Source organism: Amblyomma americanum, chromosome 10 (genome assembly GCF_052857255.1).
Source record: "Amblyomma americanum isolate KBUSLIRL-KWMA chromosome 10, ASM5285725v1, whole genome shotgun sequence".
Taxonomy (NCBI): domain Eukaryota; kingdom Metazoa; phylum Arthropoda; class Arachnida; order Ixodida; family Ixodidae; genus Amblyomma; species Amblyomma americanum.
This window is the reverse complement of record NC_135506.1, coordinates 87075209-87094754: the sequence shown is the minus strand read 5'-3', so window position 1 is coordinate 87094754 and position 19546 is coordinate 87075209. Positions and strand designations below refer to the sequence as shown.

General features: G+C 45.6%; 1 protein-coding gene across 2 annotated transcripts; it reads left to right on the top strand.

Moving 5' to 3' along the window:
- The first annotated feature begins 1462 nt into the window (after nucleotides 1–1462).
- Nucleotides 1463–9345, top strand: LOC144108895 (uncharacterized). Of its 2 annotated transcripts, none has more exons than XM_077642126.1 (3): nucleotides 1463–1672; nucleotides 4308–4695; nucleotides 6174–9345. In XM_077642126.1, the coding sequence occupies exons 2-3, from the start codon at nucleotides 4393–4395 to the stop codon at nucleotides 7404–7406; spliced, it is 1536 nt and encodes a 511-aa protein (XP_077498252.1). In that variant the 5' UTR covers nucleotides 1463–1672; nucleotides 4308–4392; the 3' UTR covers nucleotides 7407–9345. The 2 variants fall into 2 exon arrangements, with proteins under 2 accessions (XP_077498252.1, XP_077498251.1); XM_077642125.1 differs by lacking the exon at nucleotides 1463–1672 and adding an exon at nucleotides 1680–1888.
- Nucleotides 9346–19546: the final 10201 nt, after the last annotated feature.

Genomic DNA, 19546 nt, shown 5'->3' with positions numbered 1-19546 from the left:
TGATTTTGAGTGGCACAACGACGTGACGACGACATTGTTAGTGGCCAGTGCACTGTGCATATTCCACCACAGAGGAACCGGTCAATCTCGAAGCTGTACGTTTTTCAAATCTTTCGGGCGCCGGACACAATGCTTTTCCTGCGGCTTTGCAACAATACTGTGACGCTTCCGGGTTTCCAATACCCTTGTTTCTTATAGGCATTGCCTTCTATATACAGAGATGCAAAGATGCAAAAAGTTACACAGACGAACGCCGACTCACTACTAACGATATTCTATTAAGAAAAATAAATTTAAATTAAGGAGTGACGTGCTTTCGAAGAGCCTAGCGCACGAAAGGGGAAAGAGGGGAAAGGGGATGATTTAATAGGGGCTTCAACACGTGGCTGGTGAAATAGCTTGAGAAAAACTCCGGGAAGGTGGTCTGCGCATGCGTACTAGGCTCTGTATGGTCACATAATTCTTCTGTATTAATTTGTTTTTCTTATTTAAAAAATTATCAGTTGTGAGTCAGCGCTTGTCTGCCTTAATTATTCTTTTGTCATTCGTTCTGTTTTCGCGCTGTTCCATTAGCAATGAATCAACTAGAAGTGTTGTCTTCGGCGTGATTTGGTTGTACAGATTACAGAAGGCCAACACTGAGCGAGCACTTTTCTTCCTTTTCCCTACAGTGAACTAGAAATACTTCTAGTTCTAGTTCACTGTACTTTTCCCCGTGGAATTAAGAAAGGCTGGCCGCATAAGGCATATTTCCCTTCTTGAGCATTTTAATTTTTTTACATACGCTTTGTGTTGCCTCCTCTCTATTTAAATAGGGCGCGATATTGAAGGAGCCAGGTTCAATGATTCAACAGATCGGAGTACCGTGGCCGCTTGTTGTTTATGGTAGCTTGTGCTCATTGGTTAATTAGAGGTGATGTGAAAAGGGGCAAACAGAGCGGTGCACGGAGAGCTCTTGAATCGAAACAAACCGGAGCCCCACGAGGCAGTACGTCGAGAGGTGTACTCGAAAACTGTGTGCAAACATAAATATGTAATTACAATACGCTTGCATCGTTCACACCCGCCATCTATGCCCCTCAGAGTTCCCGGAAAAAATTTCCAATGACTCTAAGGCTGCATTCAACGTGCTGCCACCTATGCTCTGAAACAGAACACTACATAGCAGGCAGCTTGTATTGCAACCGCAGAGCGGCGTTGTTTGTCCACTCTCGCTCTTTCTGCAAAGTTGCCACAATGTGAACGGCTTCTTTCTGTTACTAAACACGTGCGAACGATGCAGCGGAAACACTCAAAGGAACGATCGTGGATTGGTTAAAGGGGGGAAGGGTCAAAGCGGTAGAAGAGAGGAGGTCTCCGCTCAACTACGCCTTCATATCTTAATACAGTTGCCATCTACAGCATAACTATCTATGTCTAGTGATACAAACAAGCATTACTCACCGCTCTTTCTGCTTCTGTCCTGTCTGCGATTGCGGGGGTTTTACATCGCGGAGCTCCGATATAAGGCAGCCCCAGTCAGGCAGCAGCAGTTATCTCTCTCGGCAGTGTCCACATCACCGACTCCCAACCCCTGGCCGCTGTTTGCCTAGGATCTCTCAGGCCTATCGCAAGCAACGTTTCCTCGCAGGCTTGTCGACCCGCCCCGACTGGTCCGCTTCACAACGACGGAGTGAGTACTGAGAAGGTTTCCTGAGGTTGTCTGCGCAAACGGGATGACCCCGGTGCTTCTCCCTTGGTTCACCTTGGAAGTTCAGTTGGTGCAGGAGCTTGAATTTTGGTCCCATGTATTGCTTTGTGTCGGTTTCGAAATCATCCATGCCCCACTAGATGTGATGCGCATCAAGAGAATAAATTCACCCAAATTTGTGCCATTTAGGCCGCAGTGGTATGTTGGCTACTCAAATATGCCGCTCAAAGAACGCAGATCTACTCAGCCAGGTGTGCTGCAGAAATTACATGTGAATTGCAGTTTTTACCCTAGACGATGCTGCGCCTTCATATGTTAAGGTGGCATATGTACACTGAAGGGCACCAGCCTGCGGAATTTCACCTCGTACTTGAGCTGTCACCAGCGCCTTCGACCGACGTGTGACAGGTCCACTAAACATTTCCTTCTCTTCACCTGTAGCTAATCATTATCAACCTGAGCTATTTTCTCCCATCCCCTTTCTTCCAGGTAAGGGCGACAGGCTGCGCAACTTCCCGCAGAATCAACCAAGAAAGGAAATGCGGTTTTGTGCATGAGGGCAGGAGTCCAGCCGAGGGTAGAATTGAATCAGAGATTTGTTGGAAAACTAGCGCTAGCTTCCCACGGCAGAATCACATAAGCAGCAGCACAGGGCGACATAGATTGGGTGTCGTTTGAATTGCAGGAAGCTCAAAGTAATATATATTCTATGAAAAACGCCTCAAGGAGTTGGAAGACTACAGATGGGAAGCTAATGTATTAAATGCATGTAGAGAAAGAGTGTTCACTCAGAGTGAGGGAAAAGGTATAGAAAGCTTAAACAGTATTATGTTCCAATCGATAACACCGTTGTATCTGCCGCTAACCGCTTTTCATTCCGAACCGTGTCATTCCAAGTCAGTGTACCCTCCGCACGCGCGCACATCATCGCGTCTTCGCTCGTCGAAAAACTGGAATGATCCGCCTGAAGACATGGCACACCACTCCAGTGCGAAGAATTACAGGACTGCCATTGAAAACTTTATTCTGTGATGCCGCCCACACCTCTCGTAAAAGCTCTGCCCAGGGGCATTTGAGGACTAAATAAATAAATGAAGACGTTTAAAAGGCAGGCCAAAATTGGAGAAGGTAACAAATGGATTAATTCAATGAAAAAAGCAGACTCTAGACCAGTATAAAAATTGGAAAAGGAAAATTCGGATCGACTAGATTTGTGATTAATTTAAGAGCCGGAGACCAACTCTTTGCAGAGGGATCACGGTTTGTTAGTACTCGTAGGTTCAAGAAGGAATTTATCCAAGAAGGTGACACATGTGCAGTTCGTGGCTAATTCGTAGAAATAGGTCTACATATTTTAACAGAATGTGGAAATATCGGCACAGTTACGTTCCCTGAGGCCCTAGTCTTTCAGATACCAAAAGTAATTTGAATGAAACTGTGGTAGACCTTAGCGAAAAGCGATTGAAAGATTGGTGGCTTACAAGCAGGGCGCTGAAGTAAGGTAAAACATCATGAGGATCCATATTGCACAAAATTCAAGGGACACAACACCAGCGCTAAACTTCCACTAAACGATCTTTATTTGGCGCTACATCTTATAAAGGTCACGTATGTTGTGTCCCTTGAACCTTGTGCGCTATGGATCCTCATGTTGACTTCCCACTAGCCCGAACTCTCACCGTTCTAATGAAAAAAAAAACAGTATTAAACACTAGTCAAGTGTAAGTAAAACTCTTGCTTGGGCTACTTGGTTCATCCTTGAAGATGCAATGAAAACGGCGCGACATCGAGGAGAGACTTGTGCAAGAAGGGCATGAAAGACACAAATTTTACAGAAAGTGGTACTAACGGGAAGTGCGCGAAATAAGAAAAAGACAACGAGGACAAAAGTAGAACACAAACGACAGGACCGGCAACACTCGGACTTGAGTACTTTGTATACGCGTCTGACGTGTAGTGAAGATGGCTCCAAAACGTCGAAGGTAAACTGTACTTCCAATGGCACAAGTTTTCTTCTCAAGCAATTCGACTCTACTCGGGACTGGCAGGTTGAGACGGCGATCAGGTCAGCACAGAAAATGACTGGATCGGAGCGGAAACTTCGATGAATAAAAGGGTCAAATGTAGAAGAAATGTGCTCAAGCAAAACTCTTGCTTGCATAGTTGATTCATGCTTGAAGATGCAATGAAAACGGCGCGACGACCGAGGAAAAAAGTAGAACCAGCACCACTCGGACTTCATCGTTTTGGAGCCATCCTCAGGACACGTCAGGCGCGTATGCAAAATACTCATGTTCGAATGGCTCCGGTCCCTTCCTGTGTGTTCTCCTTTTTTCCTCGTTCATGTTGCCGCTTTCATTACATCTTCATGGTCAAGCGTAAAAGCTAACAGAGTTTTATGTAAAGAAAAAAGGCGAATTTCTAGATAAAAACATTGTTTGAAAGTTTGGCTAGAGTAATGCAAAGAAACAGAAAAAGCGAACACGATGACGCCTGCCACCAACCCGTTTCAAAGGAGAGGCTAACGTCCATCCATCCATGACTTGTCAGAATTCCTCGTCTCCCAGTCTTTGCATCTGCACATTAATGTTGCGTGTACTTCTCTCTGTTTCCCTAGGGGAGAGTCTGTTCGGCACGTTGTTGGTCGCATTGCACAAACTCTACGCAACTCAAGACATGAGCGACCCCGCCTTTTAACGAATATGCCAGAGTTCCGTCGCTTTACGACACTTCGCGGATTCCAGCGGGGCATCGACTGGAGGCCGACGCAGTTGGCTGGACTGTCGTTGCCGCCGTCTCTGCAAGCCTGTAGCCTGTGCGGGGGAGTGGCAAGAAAGACGGCTCTTCTCCCTTGCTCTCACGTCCTGTGCGTGCACTGCCTGCGAGCGTGCCAGGTTATCCATGAAAGTGCCAGTCCCTGCTGCGTCTTGGACGGCAAACCATTCTCACCCGGACAGCAAGTCATTTGGAAGGAATGCTCTACACAGGATGCTATGTCGCTTAAGGTAAGCTGGCAGTGGCTATGTGAATCAATGCATCATTAGAGCCGTGAATCGTGCAGCCTATCTCCAGCCCACAGCGATCAGTACTCCGGAAGGACGAATTGCTTCCTAGCGTCAATTGTCGTCAAGGTTGTTACTGTCATTCTGAGGTGATCACACTCAAGGATGAGCCGCCGCGGTGGCTGAGTGGTTATGGCGCTCGGCTGCCGGCCCGAAAGACACGGGTTAGATCCCGGCCGCAGCAGTCGAATTTCGATGGAGGCGAAATTCTAGAGGCCCGTGTACTGTGCGATGTCAGTGCAAGTTAAAGAACCCCAGGTGGTCGAAATTTCCGGAGCTCTTCACTACGGCGTCTCTCATAGCCTGAGTTGCTTTGGGACGTTAAACCCCTACAAACCAAACCAAACACTCAAGGATGAATGGTGATGTGGTTAAAAACATGAACACGCAAAAAAAGCGAAAATTTCAAGAAACTTCATGTGTTATACCTTAAACTGGGGTCACTAGGCACCATGCTGAATACACGGGCACGAGCAACCCTGAACGCAGAGAGAAAGCGCTCCAGTTTTTTGCACTGTTGCGACGTCACTTTTCAGGAATGACGTCTTCACCGAGAACATTGGGTCTTCGAAGCCCTGATGCCGCAGCCATCGCTCCTCGCCTCACCACGATTCTATTCAGCGCGCACCGGGAGAACAATTTCAAGCCTTTTCCTTTCAGCTTTCTTTTTCGCTTCCTTCAATCCCACTATCAAAGCGTAGCTGACACGTACGCCGAGACTATGAACAGCTGCCATCCTTTTTTTAAGCAAACAAAAACAGCACAAGTTGTTATTGTGTGCGATGTCAGTGCACGTTAAAGATCCCCAGGTGGTCGAAATTATTCCAGAGCCTTCCACTATACGGCACCTCTTTCTTCCTTTCATCTTTCACTCCCTCCTTTATCCCTTCCCTTACGGCGCGGTTCAGGTGTTCGCCGATATACGAGACAGATACTGCGCCATTTCCTTTCCCCAAAAACCAATTAATATTATATTGTTATTGTTCGCAAATTAGCAGTTGCCTAAAATAAATTTGCCGTTTGCATTGCCTCTATTATATAACCATTTACATGGATAGAAAATACTCTAGCCCGAACTCCGTTCTCCAAATTATTACGCGCCAATTTAATAATTTGTGAATAGTCTTTGTGCTTAATAAATGGTATAGCAATCAACAAGGCACTGTGGAATGTTTATCTTTAGCCGTCCTTGCCTTCATCAAGAAACGCTTGTAAACTTTCTACAGTACAATTCTGTTTCCTCAAAATGATAGCCTACGAAGCAGACATGAGGTGAGGCTGAGACATGAGCGCATGCTTTAGCTTCCATGAAGGTCACTGCGAAATAAAATGCAGGCGGAGTTTTTAACGTTGATCCCAACGTTTTCTTTTCGGTGGCTTAGCGTGTGCCCTGATGTTCCCTCGTTCTTGTCTTCTGCTAGGTGATGTGCTGGAACGCAAACCGCGGATGCGACTTCGTAGGACCTCTCGCCAATCTACCAGAGCACTTCGAGCAAGACTGCGCTTTTCATCCTGCGGTTTGCCCGCGGTGTCACGAGACAGTTCTGCTGGCCCACCTCGCGCAACACTACTGGATGGGTTGCACGCCGGCCCTCGTTCGCGGACGACCTGTGGTATGGGACCGATACCCCAGTACCGAAAGCAGCCGCGATGACGTAACGCTTTCCACCCACGACACTTTGGCGAACCTCGAGTCCAGGATGAACGAGTTGGTGGAATATGTCAGAAGCCTAGATGCAAAATCCTCGCTTCTAGATTCCAGCCTCAACGAGGCGACTGGCCTTCTGAGGCGAATGTCTACGCGCTTTCCAGCTTCCCCCCGCGCTGGCCACGGTCATCGTCCTGATTCAGTCCAGGGAGTCGTGGACGTAGAAACGGACGTGCACTTACGAAGGCGTCGAGGATACAGCGACAGTGATGCTGCAAGTTCCTCATCCGCCTTCACAACGGATGCTTCCACGGAAGGGACTAGTCATAGTCACGAATGTCCAAGATCACAGGAACGTGATATGGACGAACCTTGCCTTCCGCCATCAAGCATCCCTCGTCCGTACAGAAGGCAGACGACGCAGTTGACGCGGTGTCTTGTGGACGCACGGGTCAGCGACAGGGAGAGGCGCGCTTTCCTCGTGGTATTCAAGAGGACCAAACCGGAATCTTTGAGCTCTGCTTCTGACTTTCTGCAGCTCTACGACTTGGTCAAGCGCGGCCTTGAACTGTCTATACCTGAGACATGGACGGCAAAAGTGGAACTAAACAGTGATGGATGCTACATGAAGATAGTCGTTCTGGAAGAGAACTCGGCGCTCGATGTCTACGCCAGAGTCGACGAGCGCCGCCGAACATTTAACCCGTGGAAGGTCGAGTCTGTAAGACTAGCCCACCCTACGGAGAGCTCTGCTTCAAATTCGACTTTGAGCCTATTCGAACCGGCGTGGACGCACTCCAGGTCAGCTCGCTTGAAGTTGCAGGCAAGTGGGTACAGCCACTACGGATCGAACCGGTTCGAGGCCATGTGCAGAAGAGGCTTCGTTGTGGGAAACGACACAGTGACATTCTGTGTGACCCTGGTGCGCAAGTGGAACGTGCCGGCGGGTCACTGTGCTGAAGACCACGTCGAACCTCCGGCGCCATTGTCTCCGTCTGAAACGTGACATACAAGCCATTTTCCCAAACAGAAAAAGGGGGGGGGGGTCTTTTTGCGGCACACTTTTCGAAAAGCCTGCATAAGAAAGCGTCAAAAAAGGATTCACGGCGCAGCTTTGTGTACATAAGACTGCTGGACGTGAAAGAAGTGCTGAGGTTGGTGGTTCCGGTCACGTGTGCGCGTTTTCAGAGCCTTGGGCATGTCTTAGGATTTCCGGTCATCACAGCCTTCTTCAAGAAAGTACCTGGTGGGTGCGAAACGCACACATACTGTCATGCAGTGACGGGACATATGACAGAAACATCATTTCTGCATGGCTCATTTGCTTGCCTTTGTAAGCTGCGTTGCATCTTTCATAACAATATAGTTGTTTCTTGTTAATAGTCTGGCACTACTTGCACATTGGTTCAAGCTACTCTTAAAATTGGTGGCTTGAATAATAATAATAATTGGTTTTTGGGGAAAGGAAATGGCGCAGTATCTGTCTCATATATCGTTGGACACCTAAGCCAGAATCGTTGTTTTCGATAAAAGTACAGAAACATAGTGGAGCCTGTTTGTTAAGCATGATCATGGTATGCATGCAACAGGGGAGGTTTTCATTGCTGACACGGTTTTGTTTGGGCAGGCTAAACGCTACACGCTTCCCTAATCGGGTGCACTATTCCGTCATTTTTTCTGCTTGTGCGTTGAATGTTTACGCCGGAAGTAGCGTAAATTGGTAAATATCGCAATGAGTAAATCTGAGTGCAGCATTCAAACTTCTTCCGGGCAATTTCGCCGCAGACAGTTCCTGAACGCCCAGTTTTTCATGAAATTCCGGAAGCGGTAGCATGTATGTAAGGTATATAATAAATCTGGTTTTGTTGTTCCCGCGTCATGCACTCTCTCTTTGCCATAAGAAGAAAAAAATCGATATGATAGTGACTCTTACGCCATACAAGGCTGTATCGTTCTACGGTTGCCCATTACATCCACGTAGAGAATAATAAAATTTTTCTAACAATGTGTTCGTGTTGTCGAAGCATCAGTGATGTAATACTTTGCTTCCTATTGCAGCCCCGTTTAATTTCAGTCTCTTCCGTTCTTATTAATAGGCCTTTGAACGAAGCAATGCACTGGTCCTTCCAAGTAGCTGATTCCACATTTGGGCTTCCCAATAGCCCCGCCGCGGTGGCTCAGTAGTTAGGGCGCTCGGCTACTGATCCGGAGTTCCCGTGTTCGAACCCGACCGTGGCGGCTGCGTTTTTATGGAGGAAAAACGCCAAGGCGCCCGTGTGCTGTGCGATGTCAGTGCACGTTAAAGATCCCCAGGTGGTCGAAATTATTCCGGAGCCCTCCACTACGGCACCCCTTTCTTCCTTTATTCTTTCTTTCCCTCCTTTATCTCTTCCCTTACGTCGCGGTTCAGGTATCCGCCGATATATGAGACAGATACTGCATCATTTACTTTCCCCAAAAACAAATTAATATTATTCCCAATAGCAATTTTATAATGACAGCAATATCCGAGAAAACCGGCCCAGTTGGATAAGGGGCTATTCAGGAAACACTGAGCGATTAAGAACGACGCAGAAACAAAACAATATACGTTGGACTGGGCGGTGCATGATTAAAAGAGCAAAAGATACATGTATGTAAAGCCTTGGTCAAAGGTCTTCAGTCCGCAGGGTTTGCTTGTAAACCGTGACGACATCCCTGGACCGCAAACGATGTTGAAAGATGAGGACAATGTCTCTCCACTTCCAGCTAAGGGAGATTTAGCATCTGAGGGCTTTCATAAGTGCTCCAGCACATGAATCAAAAGAAAACCATGTCACCTGAAGAATTTTTGCAGAAATGTGCCCCTTTTCGGGCACGAACAAAACAAATATCTAGAAAAGCCGCATTTCAGTCGGCAATGTGGATAGAAAGGCGCGAAATGAGCACGTCTAGTTTGCAACTATCTAACAGATGGTTAACGTTGTAAGCGATTAAAGGAATAGGCTCACTGGTTCATTTTCCACATAATGCTTAATAAATGACATATTATCGAGTTCTCCATTTAATATTCCCTGTTGCGTATGACAATGCCACGCTACTGATTCTCATGTGCGGGAAAGTATATGTGCCAAACAGGCCGCTGTACTAGGGGGGGGGGGGGGGGGGGGGGGGAAGCGTGTCGGTAGCGAAAGTAATAGAAACGAGCCTATTTATAACGAACCAGACGGTCCCGCGGATTGTGTTCTTTGCATCCGAAGTTCTTTGTTAGTGGACATTCACTCTTACAGCTAAAAAATGGAAAGACAAAGAACAACGTCATAACCATGAGCTTGACTACGTCCACTAATGACAAAGACCTTTCCCATATCTCTCCAATTAACCCTTTCCTATCGACGCTAAAATGGCGTTTATTTCTTCAAAAATTCTGTTGTGGACGTCTGCTTCTTCAAAGTAGAGCCTGTCAGGCCACTTTCTAAGCGCTCCAGCATGTTCATGTGCTGCTGACGGTAATATTTTTTTTTCGGACGAGTCCCCTTAAGAACCTGTAATACCAACCATGATTGAGGCGTTCACGGCAAGTGGTGGTAGGTCTGCGTCCTCGTTTTCAACCCTTGACAAGGATGCAGCGGCGGAGCTGCCGCAACGCATGTGCGTCACCCTTGTGTAAAGCGCTCGAGCAGCGCATCGGGCTTCAAATAGAGCGTCACATTCCCGCCGCTGCTAGGCTACCGAAGCAACCCTGGCGCAGCAGAAGAGCCACACAGAGCTACAGATCACGTGAGAACGAACACTTAACCGGAAAAACAGCAGCTTATATCTGATTCCAGCTTTCGTTGATTGGCGCGTACTGCTCGACCGCCATACACAAAGGCCTGCCTGCGGTCTGCCAAAGGTCTGTCTGTCTGCCAGCGCGCGAGCGCAGCAGGCGGAGATGTAACTAAGCAGGCGACACACGCATGCAACGTGACCCGTTGGGCCAGCGAGGCTTATCTGGCGACCGGTATTCAAAATCCTCAAATCGCTATCATTGGTTGATCAACGTCCGTGCGCAGCAGCTTAAATTTGAACACTGCCCTTGTCTTAAGGCCGCTGTACGATCGTTTTTGAGGCACATGCCGACGCGTACTTGCGACAGTGCGCATGAGGGCGCGGGCGGGAAGAGGTCTTGTAACCCCCACAGTTTCTCCATGCCCCCTCCTAGCGTCCTCCTCCGACCAAACATCTCAAGTACGATCGGTTTTCTGCATGCGAACGAGCCCGACGACTTCAGCCTTCCGACTGGCGCGCAGGTCTCTGATGCCCGTTCGCCTCCTGATGCCGGCGGCACAGGCATGTGTCTTAGCAAAACATGCAGATACCTTGCGGTAGAAATACCCACATTGATTGTGGCTCACTGGAAACATCGAGATATGTTTAGCCGTGAGATTTTTCGTCGAAGGCAAAACCGCGACCGGCTATGGAAGCCATGGATATCGGCGCGGCCGACTCTGACGTCCGCGAGCGAATTCAGGACAAACTTTGCAACACTGCAGGCGATCGCTTTATTTGAAACAGCGTCGTGGGAAACGATTAACGTTTGCACCATTGCCATTCCAGAAAGTGAAACAAGGCATCACACAGCGATCGTGTGCAACTTCTCTTTCGATCACTAGTCGGCTAGTCTCAGCTAGAAACCGCCTATATAAGCGACCGTTCAGAGGCCCAAGGTTTTTGCCCCCTAATATCCAGGAGTGCCCCCACTGAAAGTTACTTTATCTTCAAACGTGCGATTTCAGAACGACGACGCGATTCGCATCATGATTTCTCGGGGCCAAGCTTACGAAATTCACATTGATTTCTCAAATAGCTATGATCAGGTACAGGTTAAATGATCATTTATTCTAACTAGCAAACTGCAATCATTTTATGTGCTTTTAATTGTCTTTATTCTGCAACCTTTTTCATTAATCTAAGCACCGTAGTTGTAACTGCAATGTAAACAGGCCTTGTTGCTATCTCCTTAGACACTTATCTATTGAATGATATTGTATGTCTGAATTATGCATCCATTAAGAGTTGACTATATTTTAGCAAAATGCTGTCAAATAGGAATCCAAATACACGAGAAAATTACGACACTCCCAATAATTTGGAATACCCAATGTCATTGTATCTACAACAGTTCTGCATTTCACAGAAGAGTGATCGTGCAACAATACCGATTTCTATCATATTTTATAGTCTTTTAGAAAAACCAAAATAAAAATAGCACAGTGTGCTGACAATTAAAGGGGCCAAGCCAAATATCACTGTGCTCAAATGCACTGCTATGTTTTTTTGCACAATGACAGCGGGCCACTAGTTCTATTTTAGCACTCATTCCAAAGCTAATATTGGAAAGTATATTGCACAAGCCGGAATGCAGCTGGCATGTTGTCTGTGCAACTCCAACTTCAAAGAATTCTAAATTTGCCCATGATAATGCAAAACCAAGTGGTTGGTTAGTACAAAGTAAAAGACCATACATACAACACAAAGTATAAACATAACATGGTGTAGGAGTTATCAAATTGGCTTACAGATAGAGTAGATGCCATAAATAGTTTGGAGGATTTACACATTGACGGCTTCCGGCTGAGGCTGGTTATCTATAGTGGTTATATCAAGAAGAATATGTATATATATATTTAGTGGATGAAAGCTATGATGCCGCAAAATGCAATGAAATTAAAATAAAGCATTTAAGCATGTGTGGGGCATGCATGCATATGTCCTTTCGTATAGCTTTACAGCAATATTTTAGAATTCTCTCACTGGGAAAAATAAATTGATTGTAACAGTTATTCTGGTTCCCAAAGCAGCAGGTAAAATTGAGCATTGTCTGCATCACTTGCCATACATAAAATTTGGGAACGTGCTACGTGTTTCTTATTAGGAACATTTTTCGAAAAATAAAGCTTGTTACTTCTTTTCCAGTCTGATTTTAAAACTCTTTTAACAGAAAAAAAGAGTGATTGTAACTGTTATTCTGGTTCCCAAAGCAGCAGTTAAAAATTAGCATTGTCTGTGTCACTTGTCATGCAAAAAAAAAATTTGGAACGTGCTATGCGTTTCTTATTATCATTTTCAGCAAAATAAAGCTTGTTATTTCTTTGCCAGCTTGGTTTTCAAATTGCCAAACTTCTCGTTAGGCATGCTCTGCGTTAAAATGACTTTTTTGTTAACCTAAATTGCTTGAAGATTTTTCACAAGGCTATGCCTTCTTTGTTGTGTCATACGAGGAGTCTATGTGAATGTAAACCGTGCTAGAATGGCTGCATGTATTAGGCAGACAAATGTCTTGTTTTGTGACCTCTCACAAATTTGTGCACCGAAATGATACTCTCATAAGGATTTCACATAGAAACAACTAGTGTTAATAATGTAAGAAACACAGCAACTCTATGATTAAATTAGTATTGAGTACAGGTTTGTCCTTTCCCGTGTGTTCCAATGCCATCAATGTAAGAAAATCACTAAAGCTGTAGTCTTATTCAATTCAGGACGAGAGAACTGTTTGTGCATTTTAGTGTCATTTTAGATTAGAAGGAGGCACTCTTTTATGAAAGCTGTAAATCCCAGCCCCGTAACAAACCTGGCAGGCCATTTCAAATAAGGATAAGGATCAAATCACACACACACACACACACACACAAAGTCGCATGCGCAATCATGCGCACATCTCATTTTCACCGAATCACATCATGGAAGTCTCTGCGTTGCTTCGCTTGAGACAGGATAGGAAAAAAGCAAAAAGGAAATACGCATATGGGCTCGTAACGTATGTCTAGCTATATCTGCTATGCATGAATTTAGCCATACAGAGATATAGTCTGTGCATTATGCGCAAGTTAACCAAAATGCAACCGTTGTGTAAACCATCTTTAATATCGCTTGAAATAGATTATCAGGATACTTCTCAATGGACACGTTATGCAGGTAGGATTGTATTGGTTTGCCGTGGCGAGTGAGTGAATAAGCATTTTATGAGACCAATTTATTTCAACATTTATTTAAGCTCAACTGCCCTATATGATATATTGTCATGTAGTGGCGACAGCAATCCAGGCAGTAAGAAAGACAGAAATTAGAATGGGAGAGTAAAATAAATAAAAATAATATTGCTCAGCCCGCACCGGTTGTCCACCAGTTGTCGAGCTTGATCCAACTTATGGGACTCGCTTCTTCGGAAGTGGTCTGGCCCGGCCTACTCCGTGTATGGCCGGGAGGGGGGGGGGGGATTTCTTGGCGGACCGAAAAATTCTTCACACTTGCTGCGATGAATCAGCGATAAGTTGAGTCGTCAACAATGTTAAATCCGCCCCATGGGTTAGAAGCCCATTTGTGGCCATTTTTTCACAAGGTGGGGTCAAAGACCCATTTACCAAGTATTTCACTCTAGGAAGCCGAGCACCAGGAAGGGGAAAGCTTGTGCCCATTGTATCCCCGGTGGGTACCCGGCGACAGTTGGGATCGAACGCCGCACCTGCCCCATGAGAGGCGGATGCTCAAACCACTAGGCCACCGCTGCGGTTGTGAAAAGAGTGAAAGCTTTTTTTTTATAGAAAACTGCTTATTCGGCTGACCTGTGCCCACTATTAATTTCATTTACTTATTTGGAATGTCCTCAGGGTATCAATACATTATAGACAGAAAGGTCGAAAGGAAAAAAATCAAAGGCACAGAGTAATAACACCATATTGCAGCGAATATTTGCAGTGTGTTCGTTTTTCAAATCTGCCGCCACATCACTTTATCGCTTTGTTTGCTACGCAAGACGCGACTAGATTTATCTCGATTGATCGCAGCCAGGCAGAGCTGATTCTACGTTGTTCCGGAATGTTCTAGTAACTTTGCGCTCTTTATCTCGAAAGTTCTCTATCAGCTTTAAATTGAGCACGGCCGACAGCGGCCGGCATTCTGTTCGACGACCGCCGAGCACGCTTGTCGCTTCGCCGCCGCCGAGTGATTCAGTCCATTTTGGGTGAAAGTCAGCCCAATAAACAGTTTTCTTTTAGAAGACCCTTTCGTCCGTCTTCATCGCTGCTTCGACTGCCGTCACCACTACGTGACAATATATACATGCAATATGGCCGTAGCGGATGGAAAGGTGACACAACACCAAAAAGTGCGATTGACACTAACAGGAAAAAAACTCAAAAGAATAAAAAATGAAAGTGTATGGCTAAGAACAGCAAAGAAAACGAAAACGACAGTATTAAAAAAAAAGCTCAACATATTGGTTAGAGCAGTTTGAAGAGGACGGTGTCATTAATGTTTGCCAACGATACAGGCAATTTTTTTCATTCAGATGAAGTTTTGGGGAGAAATGAATTGGAGGTATTGGTGGTCATGTCGAACAGTGAAAAATGGCGCTACCTGAATCCAAAGTGACCGGAGTGACGCTTTATGACAATAGATTTTGTGAAAAAAACTGATGCGTGATACCTTCCTGCGGGTAGCGAGTGCTTGGATGTTTAGAGCGCCCTTCATTTGAGTGACACTTTAAGTGCGGTTATAGTTAGCTAAGATAAAACGGACTGACCGATTTTGTATTGCTTTAGTACTTGAGATAAGGTTGTGTGATGCGGATCCCATATTGACGAGGCATATCTAACTCTGGCCGAACAAAGGTTGTGTATAGCTGTAATTTCAGTGAGCATGGTGCAAGATAAAAGTTACGTTTCAGATAACCCAGAGTTCTATTCGCTTTGGATGTTATGAATTCTGTGTGTGATATCCAGGAGTGCGTGTTAGCTATCAGAACACCAAGGTAGCGATATGATGCGATGGATTCTGAAGGCTTGTTGTTTAGTATGTATGTGAGACGCAATGTGTTAGAATGGGAAAAAGCATATCGAGTTACATTTTTTTAACGTTAAGCTCCATTTGCCATGTACAGCACCACTTAATCACGTAATTCAGGTCGGATTGGAGGAAATAAACATCATTTTTCGGTATATAACACAGTCGTCAGCAAACAAGCACATCTTTGAGGAGCCTGCATTAGGTAAACCGTTAATATAAATGAGGAACAGGGCCAAGAACCGATCCTTGCGGTACCCCCCATTTGACAGATCCTAGTGGGGAGTCAGTGTTATTAGCAGTAACAAATTGTGCTCGGTTAGTAAGGAAAGCGTGAATCCAGTCAAGCACTGTTGGGTCAATGTTTAATGAGCAGAGTTATGGAGAAGAAGAGAGCGGTTAACTTTTTCAAATGCTTTTGAGAAGTCAAGAAAGATGCAATCAATTAGAAAACCTGAATCCAAATGCATGTGCATGCTGTGAGTAAATGAGAAAGGTTGTTTCACATGAGAATTATTTGCGAAAGCCACGTGGAAATGAGGAAAGAAAGTTCATATCTTCTAGAAAGTTAACAAGGTGGGTGAATATATATATTCCATTATTTTGCGCGGGACTGACGTAAGTGATACGGGTCTGTAGTAGAGCGTTCATGCTTTCACCAGATTTATAAATAGGAATTACCTTTCCGGTCTTCCGATCGTTGAGCTATGATGGCGAATTCAGAGACTGGGAGAAAATACGTTGAAGAATGATAGAACAGTACACACTGGTATATTTTAAAAACTTTGTATTCATTACATCCACTCTGCAGAAAGAACTCAGTTTTAGTTTGGCGATAACAGATTTGAGGCCAGCAATTTTGACTACAATGGAGTTCATTTCATAGTAATTAGGATGTGGTTTACAATAGGTAGACCACTTAATGAAGACAATGAAAACGATTGAATGAAAGCGGCATTGAGTAGAGAAGCGCATTGTTGCCTGGGAATTGCATCACCTGATGTTGACTTTAGTGATATTTGCGTCTCTTGCTTCTGTATTGAGTTCCAAAAGCCTTTGCGGTTAGTTTTTAACACATTTGGAACACTAGTATTGATAAAGAAAAGTTTAGAAGTTTTAAGAGCCGATGAATAGGAAGAGGAACCCGTCTTGTATGCTAACCAGCTTGTACGTTTTAAAGTGCGTTTGGCTGCTCAAAAAAGTCGGTTTTTTTTTCTTAGATATTCTATTGAGGTGTCTGGCATGCCACGGGGTATTATGGTTGTGAAAAACACGGCTAGTTGGAATGCATTTATTAGTTAGGCATGCAATTTTGTTTTTATTAAAGTTTCAGTTTTCATGCACTGATCCTTCATAAAAAGTTGGGATGTAAGCATCAACAAATGGTGCTATTTCTTTAATGATTTCCGTGAAGTTGCCTTTGCCTTAATTCCTAGTGGTTTTACAGTGGTTATGTGAAGAGAAACTTGGAAACATTAGGGTGTAATGTAAAACATCATGATCCCTCAGCCGAGGCAAATGCGTCACTGTTGATACATTCAGTGGTGATGCATAAAAACAAGATCTATAAGCCCTGTCACGGACGGATAGAGGCATAACGGTAAAGTGTCCGTGTTCCGTTTGATGTCAGTGCATGTTAAAGATCCTCAGGTGGTCGAAGTTATTCTGGAACCCTCCGCTACGGCACCTCTTTCTTCATTTTGTCTCTCAGCCCCGCCTTCATCCCTCCCCTTACGGTGCGGCTCAGGTGTCCGCCGATATGTGAGACAGATACTGCGCCGTCAGTGGTTATAGGGCGCTCGGCTGCTGATCCGAAGTTCCCGGGTTCGAACCCGACCGCAACGGCTGCGTTTTTATGGAGGCAAAACGCTAAGGCGCCCGTGTGCTGTGCGATGTCAGTGCACGTTAAAGATGCCCAGGTGGTCGGAATTATTCCGGAGCCCTCCACTACAGCACCTCTCTTTTTCTTTCTTTTTTCACTCCCTCCTTTATCCCTTCGCTTAAGGCGCGGTTCAGGTGTCCAACAATATGTGAGACCATTCTGCGCCATTTCCTTCCCCCAAAAACCAATTATTATTATTTCCTTTCCCCCGAACCAATTTGACTGCCCGATAAAGATCCCCGGGTGGCCGAAATTATTCCAGAGCCCTCCACTACGGCACCTCTTTCTTCATTCACTCCGTCCTTTATACCCTCCCCTACGGCGCGGTTCAGGTGTCCAACGATATGAGACAGATTCTGCGCCATATCCTTTCCCCGAAAAACCAATTATTATTATAACCAATTTAAGAGGGATGACGAATGATCCGTGTTGGTGATGTTACAATTTGGGACAGGCCAAAGTCTGCGCAGGTGTGGATGAAAAGATAGGACTCGCTTGATGATGAAGTGTTTCTAGATGGGTACGCATGGGACCAGGAAATACTAGGAAAGTTACTATCCCTCAACAGTAGTATTGGTGTCGAAGGAAAGTGGACAGTTACTTCATTCATAAATTCATGTAAATTGTTGCAAAAAGATACCTGGCATGATGGTGAGCGGTAGCAGACACCTATGATAACTTTTTCTAAATGTACGGTAAGGCAACACCACACTGATTGAATCTCGTCACTAACTGCCACAGAAACACGATCAGAACACTCATTTATGGCTAACAAGACAGCATCTCCTATTACGCTTTCACGATCGTTACGAAAATGTATTTTTTATTACAATGAAATGATTAATTGTTCGTTTTTTTGCGTGTTAACCATGCTTCAGTTAGTGCTATCGCATCAGCGTTACTATCAGTATATTAGCCTACACAGTTCGTCTCTCTTGGGTACAATTCTACGAATGTTAGTAAACATAACGGGAAGCATAGTCCCGGCATCTTTAGGCCCCCTTCCCCCCGTTATCCTCTATAGGCGAGTTGGGCGAGACCTCAGAGGTCGAGGAGAACTGGCTGTCTGCACGTGTGCTTGTCGAAGGACCAGTTTCGTAAACTTCGTTCGTAACTGTGTTGAGACCATAGCACTTCTCGTCCGTGAGAAGTTTGCTGTGCCGTAATTTAGATTTCATAGGAAGTCTATTTCCGCGCTCGGTAAGTTTTCTCCTAGCATGACGCGTTGCTGCACAGAAGTCCTCGCTCATTGCCACACCGCTATCTTTGAGCACGGGACGCTTAGGAAAGGTGACGAAATAAGAAGGCGCCGACCAAAAGAAAAGATAGGATGACGTTTCGGCTCCCCCACGGGAGCCTTGTTCACAATGAGGCATAACGTAGCTTCGTCCTTTATTTATACACGGCGCATGAGTGACCCCAGACACCTGGCGTAGATTGGGGGCAAGTTCCCGTCATTTCGATTGAGCGTGTGCGCTGTCGTCTGAATAATCAGTGATTCCAGATAGAGCCGTGACTTGCTGTCCTTTTCTTTTGCAATCACACGTGCCTCGGCCCAGTCTATGTTGTGTGCGGCGGAAACCGAGTGCTCGGCAAGCGCATTTTGACCTGCGCGCCGGTTTCTGACGTCACAGTGGTGATCCCGTATTCTTCGTTCAAAGTTTCCCGACTCGCCGATATACACAGATGGGCAGTCCGCACAGGGTATCGAATACACGACACCTGGGAACTTTTCTTTCTTTAGCTTGTCTTTGACGTGCACAAGCTGACTCCTCAGTTTTCGAGCTGGCACATGCGCGGTCTTAACCTCGTAGGACCGTAATATGCGCGCCAAAGGTTCGCTGATGCCAGGAACATAGGGAATCGCGGCTCGTTTCTGGGTAGCGGGACAAGCTTTCAGCCTAGGACGTTCCATTTGGCGCTGTACGGAGTCCATGACGTGTACAGGATAGCCACATGTGGACAAGTCACGCCGTACACGCACATCTTCAGCAATCTGGTCTTCTCCTCTGGAACACATTTCTTTTCGTCGGAGGAGCGATGACACCACAGAACGTTTCTGGCAATCAGAGTGAACGGACTTAAAATGTAGGTACCGGCCGGTGTGCGTGGGTTTTCTGTAAATGGTGAAATTTAGACGTGAGGACTGTCTGGAAACGAGTATATCTAAAAATGGGAGGCGGCCGCTGATTTCCTCTTCAACGGTGAACGGTATGCTAGGCTCCAAACTGTTGAGGTGAGTAGTAAAGTCATGCAATGCTTCTTTCTTCAGGATGCAAAAGCAGTCGTCCACGTATCTCAGGAATACTTTTGGGGCAGGCGTGAAGGACGCAAGAGCACGGCCTTCGATTTCTTCCATGGCCAAGTTCGCAACTGTCACAGAAATCGATGCACCCATGGCGGCTCCGTGAATCTGCCTGAACGGGACATCCTCAAAAGTGAAGTACGTGTTTGGCAGG